The sequence below is a fragment of the Entelurus aequoreus genome, linkage group LG06, assembly GCF_033978785.1.
Source record: "Entelurus aequoreus isolate RoL-2023_Sb linkage group LG06, RoL_Eaeq_v1.1, whole genome shotgun sequence".
NCBI classification, from domain to species: Eukaryota; Metazoa; Chordata; class Actinopteri; order Syngnathiformes; family Syngnathidae; genus Entelurus; species Entelurus aequoreus.
In genome coordinates this window covers 46,699,786-46,707,285 of record NC_084736.1, presented here as the reverse complement: position 1 = coordinate 46,707,285, position 7,500 = coordinate 46,699,786, and the positions used below count along the sequence as shown (strand labels likewise).

At 41.9% G+C, this 7,500-nt stretch overlaps 1 protein-coding gene across 1 annotated transcript in view; it reads right to left on the bottom strand.

Annotated features, from left to right (window-relative positions):
• erap2 (endoplasmic reticulum aminopeptidase 2) overlaps positions 1-7,500 on the bottom strand; it is a 44,494-nt gene that overhangs the window by 36,911 nt on the left and 83 nt on the right. The window contains exons 1-4 of the mRNA XM_062050851.1: positions 7,457-7,500; positions 5,546-5,827; positions 5,281-5,467; positions 5,046-5,215 (exon numbers count right to left, since the gene is read on the bottom strand). The exon at positions 7,457-7,500 is cut by the window's right edge and continues 83 nt beyond it. Of these exons, the coding sequence (XP_061906835.1) occupies positions 5,046-5,215; positions 5,281-5,467; positions 5,546-5,709 (521 nt within the window). The 5' untranslated portion in view covers positions 5,710-5,827; positions 7,457-7,500. The remainder of the gene's footprint in view (positions 1-5,045; positions 5,216-5,280; positions 5,468-5,545; positions 5,828-7,456) is intronic.

The window sequence follows — 7,500 nt, the reverse complement described above, 5'->3', positions numbered from 1 at the left end:
AACGTGATAGCATCTGGCTCAAATGCAGATAGAAACAAAATAAATAAATCCCTGACTGGAAGGATAGACAGAAGATCAACAATACTATTAAACCATGGACATGTAACTACACGGTTAATAATTCTCAGCCTGGCAAAGCTTAACAATGCTGTTGCTAACGACGCTGAAGATAACTTAGTAACTTAGCAACCGGACCTCACAGAGCTATGATAAAAACATTAGCGCTCCACCTACGCCAGCCAGCCCTCATCTGCTCATCAACACCCGTGCTCACCTGTGTTCCAGCGATCGACGGCGCGACGAAGGACTTCACCCGATCACAGATGCGGTTGGCGGCTAGCATCGGTTGGTGGCTAGCATCGGCTAGCGCGTCTGCTATCCAAGTAAGTCCTCCTTGTTGTTTTGCTACAGCCAGCCGCTAATACACCGATCCCACCTACAACTTTCTTCTTTGCAATCTCCATTGTTCATTAAACAAATTGCAAAAGATTCACCAACACAGATGTCCAGAATACTGTGGAATTATGAAATGAAAACAGAACTTTTTGTATTGGCCTCAATGGGGGAGCCATACCTCTGTTCTACTGGCTACGTCACGCGCATACGTCATATCCAAAGGAGTTTTTCAACCGGTAGTTTAGCGGGAAATTTAAAATTGCACTTTATAAGTTAACCCGGCCGTATTGGCATGTGTTGCAATGTTAAGATTTCATCATTGATATATAAACTATCAGACTACGTGGTCTGTAGTAGTGGGATTCAGTAGGCCTTTAAGAGGTGTGTGGAGATAAGAAAAAAGAAAAATCCTTGAAAATAACATAAGAAAAGTCAAATATAATCTCCAATCTTCTTTAAAAAACATTTAGCTATGCTCAATTATTTAGCTAACAAAAACACAAAAGAATAAAATGTGAAATAAAGTGCACTGGTTTAAGAGAACGTGTTAAAGGTCAGCATCAACATGAACAAATTGACCTTTAACAATGTTGTTTTTATAGGTAAACATTATTATAGGACACACACGCAAAGATGTTAGCCAGGATGTGTTCTGAAAATTGATTTAAAAAGTCATTAATTACAATTACTTGTTAATTTACCCAAAAAGTAATTGAATTACTAACGGAATTACTCTTTAAAAATGTGATTAGTTAGTAGGGAATTTAATGAGTTACTTAAAAAATAAATTTCAAATATCTGGCATAACGCATTTAAGATAAGTTTCAGTGCGTACGTGTGCCTTTTAAAAGGCGGGGCCTGTTGCCTAGTGACGTTTGACGCCAGCTAGTCCACTAGTTTGTCACTTCCATCATTGATTTGTTGCTCAATATTCCCTCCGACCCTCGTAGTTACGAGCGCCCAGTGCAGTTTGTGTCAAGTGGTGGTGAAAAAAGTGTTGTCTTTTACTGACCAGTTCCTTCAACTAAGATCTAGTTTAATCCTTGTTGGAAAACTGTGTGTGTGAGCTTGGAGACGTAGCCCCGCTGCCCTGCATGGCCATGCAGGTGGGATGGAGTGGTCAATCATTCGGTTATGGTTTAAATTGATTTCAAACATGCTACACAGATTGACGAAAATTCTACTTTAGTTTTGGATGGATTTACTTTTGGACCAAAATGCGATAAAAGGGTTGAAATCCCTTTTCGCACATGTGCCACATTTTTATTTTTTATTTTTTTATAAAGTCGCATGTCTATTTTTAGGCGCATTTGCGAGTATTTTTGTCTCACTGTACAACACTGTAAGATGTATGGTGGAATATCTGAATGGTGTGATTGGTGCCAACAGTCTCCAGCTAACTCAATACCTATGTTTCGGCTCTGCCCATCCCTGTGCAGCTATTGGACAGATACTTTGTCTTTGGTAATTGGCGAAAAGATTGAGCCGAAACCTCTAAGCGAACTATTCGGTGTAGCCCCTCTGTCATCTTCTCTTGGCAAATCCAAAAAGAATCTGGGGGAATTCACTACTTTGTTGGCTAAAAGACTTGGTGTGCTTAACTGGAAGGCTGCAGCATTTCCCTGCCACACCCGCTGCATTTTTCTCATGAAAAATATGTTTTTGTTAACAAGTTGAAGGTGTATAATGATAATACAAGCATGTTTAACACATATAGATTCCTTTCTTTCATGAAGACAATAATATAAGTTGGTGTATTACCTGATTCTGATGACTTGCATTGATTGGAATCAGACAGTAGTGCTGATAACGTCCACTTTTTCAAATGGAGGAGAAAAAAAGTAGGTTGCTTCTCTTTCTTCCCCTCCATTTTTCTGCATTCTCTCATATCTCAAGTTATCATTACGTATATGTATTGTTGCATTTGAACAATTGTATTGTTGATAATAAAGGAAAAGTATGGGTATTGTTTATTATCAATAGCACTATTTCTATTGGTATTCATATTGCTCCATTTTTAGTGTAATAATGCTCATTGTCATTTCTGTATTATTTTTTATTTTCGCTAACTGCTTATTTGCTATTACTTTTACCATCATATTTGTACATGTCGTATTTGCTGATGTTGCTCTGTTGTTGTTGTGTTTGCTGTTGTTGTTTTTGTCTCTCTGTCTAATCCCCCTCTTGTCCCCACAATCCCCCCCTCTGTCTTCCTTTTTTTCTCTTTCTACCCCCTCCTGCTCCGGCCCGGCTGCACCAAATGATAATATAAATACATTTAATAAAGTCAAAATACAAATAAGGCAACAAGAGAAGTATCCTACACTTCTATTTTGTAAAGTAAATCTGAACAGCCGATATGGGCATCTACATCTACTATATGATTTGCCTAAAAAGCTGGGCAGGACACACAAAAAAAAAAAAGAAAAAGAAAAAAAAAAGATACCTTTGGCGGTGGGGGCGTGGCTATGGGCGTGGTCACCATGACATCATCGAGTAATTTGCATAATTTACTACAATATGATTTTCTCTAAAAAGTCTCAAAAAATGTATACTTACTAATTAATAATAACAGTTTTGTTTTAAACGTCCATCCATCCATCCATTTTACAATATAATTACAACACTTTATGTACATATTTATAGATTTGAACAATAAGTTATTCACTGAAATATATTTATTAATTGTGGTTCTTACAAAAAATATATCTTATAAAATATAAAAGCTAAAATGTCTCTTAAAGCTCTGCCCCTTTAATTAGTGCATACTAAATAATTTAACTTTAGCCTACTACTACAACCATATTATTTACCAGCAACATAATAATTTCTCTCTTTCTATCCCCTCCTGCTCCGGCCCAGCTGCACCAAATGATAATATAAATACGTTTAATAAAGTCAAATACAAATAAGGCAACAAAAGAAGTATCCTACACTTCTCTTTTGTAAAGTAAATCTGAACAGCCGATATGGGCATCTACATCTACTATATGATTTGCCTGAGAAGCTGAACAGGACAAAAAAAAAAGAAAAAAAATCTATTTGTGGCAAACCTAATTCTTTCGTGGCGGGCTGTCACGCCAAATTTCTTCCCTCTACAAAAACCTTCCCTCCCCCATTTACTTCCGTGGTCATGTTTCCTCTTACGTCATTGACAGCGATCGATAGCACTTCGGCTTTGACTGCCCGTCGCTGGAAGGATACTTCGTCTTTGACAGCTGCTGGAATCTGTAGAAATCGATTACTGTTTTTTTTTTGTACAGGCGCGAAACAGGACAGTCGCGTGCAGGTTAAGGACCCCCGGCAACTTTGTGATTTTATTGGACGCAGCCCCGGAAGTAAATGGGGGAGGGAAGGTTTTTGTAGAGGGAAGAAATTTGGCGTGACAGGGCCGCCACAAATAAATGAATGTGTGGGAAACACTGCACAACTACAAAGTCGATCATGGAACTGCGGCCTAGGGTGTCCTGGTGCCAAGTGCACATATGGACATCCTTATGTTTGAACATGGTGTTCGTTATGGACGATCTGTGACGGGCACAAAAGTCCAATAACAAAACACCACTCGGGTTCAGATCCGGGCGGCCATTCTTCCCAATCACGCCTCTCCAGGTTTCACTGTCGTTGCCAACATGAGCGTTGAAGTCCCCCAGTAGAACGAGGGAATCACCCGGAGGAGCACTCTCAAGTACTCCCTCGAGTGAATCCAAAAAGGGTGGGTACTCTGAGCTGCCGTTTGGCGCGTAAGCGCAAACCACAGTCAGGACCCGTCCCCCCACCCGAAGGCGGAGGGAAGCTACCCTCTCGTCCACTGGGTTGAACTTCAACGTGCAGGCTCTGAGCCGAGGGGCAACAAGAATTGCCACCCCAGCCCGTCGCCTCTCACTGCTGGCAACACCAGAGTGGAAGAGAGTCCAGCCCCTCTCGAGAGAACTGGTTCCAGAGCCCTTGTTGTGCGTCGAAGTGAGTCCGACTATATCTAGCCGGAACTTCTCCGCCTCGCGCATTAGCTCAGGCTCCTTCCCCCCCAGCGAGGTGACGTTCCACGTCCCAAGAGCTAGCTTCTGTAGCCGAGGATCGGACCGCCAAGTGCCCTGCCTTCGGCTGCCGCCCAGCTCACATTGCACCCGACCTCTATGGCCCCTGCTATGGGTGGTGAGCCCATTGGAGGGGGGACCTACGTTGCCTCTTCGGGCTGTGCCCGGCCGGGCCCCATGGGGGCAGGCCCGGCCACCAGGCGCTCGCCATCGTGCCCCACCTCCGGGCCTGGCTCCAGAGGGGGGCCCCGGTGACCCGCGTCCGGGCGAGGGAAATATGGGTCCTTTGTTTTTATTCTAGTGGTGAATATTGATGATTGCTAATTTTTAGGTCTATTTTTTTAATGCCTGGCTGGTGATCGACAGACACACCATTCCACGATCGACCGGTAGCTCGGGATCGACGTAATGGGCACCCCTGGTCTAGAACTATGGAAAAAGTGCCATTATTTTCAGCATTAGAGCGACCTTGTACAAAAACAAGATTTGCCAATACACGTTTTGAGTAGTGCAATATGTGTATTATCGAATTTACAGTACAGTAGAGTTGAAAAACAACTGAGTTACAAGCAAATGTTACCGATTCGGTAGAACGACCGATGTACTTCTTACCTCCTCTCTCCTGAACTGGTCCTATAGGTGCTTCTATAGAAACCATGAAAGCCTTCCACCAACTCTGCTCCAAACTCAATATACAGGTAATATTTCTGCCCGCTGCTGAGCACCCGGGGAGAGAAAATGCCTATCTGCTCATGGGCAGTGTTGTGCAGACACGGCAGCACCTGGAACACAAGGAGAAGTCGGATCCACATGTACTACAATCGGACTGCTTTGTGTTCAACACTACCTGCTCAGACAGATGAGCAAGGTTCTGATCCAATATGGTCGCCTTGGAGATCTGCAGATCCTTGCTGTGTAGCACAACCCAATTTGTGTTGTTCTGGACGTCAATTTGGATGGTGACAGAGCCGGTGAAACGGAGACTGGTGAGGTTTGGGTGCACCAAGATGTGGTAGTGAAGAGGAATGATGTACCTATAGGAAGAAAAATACTTGATAATACAGTCCTGCCAATTTCCTTTTAATGACGGGTAAATATGGGATGGAGATTACCTTGGCAGGCGAAGGCGGCTCCAGGGGAAGGACAGATTGCCCGTCTCGAAAGGAGATTGTTCTCCATGAGGAGGGTTTGATGCCTGCTGTGAAATGATGGTGGGCTGCAGTCCAAGAACATATGCATGGAGAAAAGACAGCACTAACAGCCTCACCACGGCCATTTTGAGTGAAAAGGACAGGCTGTCAAATCCTGAACATGAGGGGGAAACGCCTTTTTTTTGGATGCCTGTAAAGGTGACGTGTCCGCTGCCAAGTCTTGTTTCTCCCGCCTTTTCAAATCTAACAAAAAAAAACAATATTATATTCTAGTTTCTTCAAAATAGCCACCCTGTGCTCTGATTACTTTTTCGCACACTCTGGGCATTCTCTCAATGAGCTTCAAGAGATAGTCACCTGAAATGGTATTCACTTCACAGGTGTGCCTTACCAGGGTTGATTAGAGGAATTTGGCTTTGGATCTGAGATTTCCATCAGGTCCCTATTTCTTTGTGCAGTTCTGCTGGCTATTTTCGAGCCTGTGACTCACCAGTAACCAGACGCTATTACACTTTTCCCCAAGCTACGGAACGGTCCGAGGGTCAAAAACATTAATCGCGCGTTTAAAAAATGATCGCCGTTAGAGGAACTTACAGTTGACGTGTTATTATCTTGTTAACTTTACAACCCCATTGATAAAGCAAGAAATTCCACTAATCAATCCTGATAAGGCACACTTGTGAAGTGAAAACCATTTCAGGTGACTACCTCTTGAAGATCATTGAGAGAATGCCAAGAGTGTGCAAATCAGTAATCAGAGTAAAGGGTGGCTATTTTGAAGAAAATACAATATAAAACTTGTTATATATACTGTATATAATATATAACAAAAAAAGGTGAAATAACTGAAAACATGTTTTATATTCTAGTTTCTTCAAAATAGCCACCCTTTGCTCTGATTACTGCTTTGCACACTCTCGGCATTCTCTTGATGAACTTCAAGAGGTAGTCACCCGAAATGGTTTTCACATCACAGGTGTGCTTGAAGCTCATCGAGAGAATGCCAAGACTGTGCAAAATAGTAATCAGAGCAAAGGGTGGCTATTTTGAAGAAACTAAAATATAAAACATGTTTTCAGTTATTTCACCTTTTTTTTGTTAAGTACATAACTCCACATGTGTTCATTCATAGTTTTGATGCTTTCAGTGACAATCTACAATGTAAATAGTCATGAAAATAAAGAAAACGCATTGAATGAGAAGGTGTGTCCAAATTTTTGGCCTGTACTGTACATTTGCACATTATTTTGTCTCATTAAGAAGCACCTTTGCATCATGTCATGTGGCCAATTTTTTTTTAGCAAATATAAAGTAGATGCTATGATGCAAATTATTGATATTATATCATTTTGGGTAAAAAAAACATTTTTTTTTTTTAAATGCACAATCTTGGAAAAACTTTTGGCGCCAATATTATGGTGATCAAAGGCAAGAATAGTTTCACTTTCAGTTATACAAAATCTATATTTATAATGATTCCGGTAGCACTGCAGGAGGGAACTAAATATAGTCAGGCTGATGACAGGCCGGACAGTAGAGCAGGTAACAGTCAAAGTGAGGCCTCCAAAAAGTCCCACATGGCATGGCTGACAAGGTCAGGTGCGCGTCAAAAGAGTGAAGAAGAAAGCAAAAGAAAAACGAAGAAAAGAAACGAGGTGAGTTTTGATATTTAGTCCAGGCGAAAGGTTAAGAGTCGCCAAGACAAAAGCAGGTCATAGTCAGCAGGCGAGGTGACAACAGCTGCAGGAGCACATGACTTCAAAGCAGTTTACACGGCGGCCCAGTTCGAGTGTACGCGACATTCACATCAAAATACTACCAAAAACAAGTGATGGGCGCGAAGAATAGCAGCAAATATCAAGAAAGATTTACCTCGATCATTTTAGCTTCATCACTCCCGTTTTGTGGCGCCACAG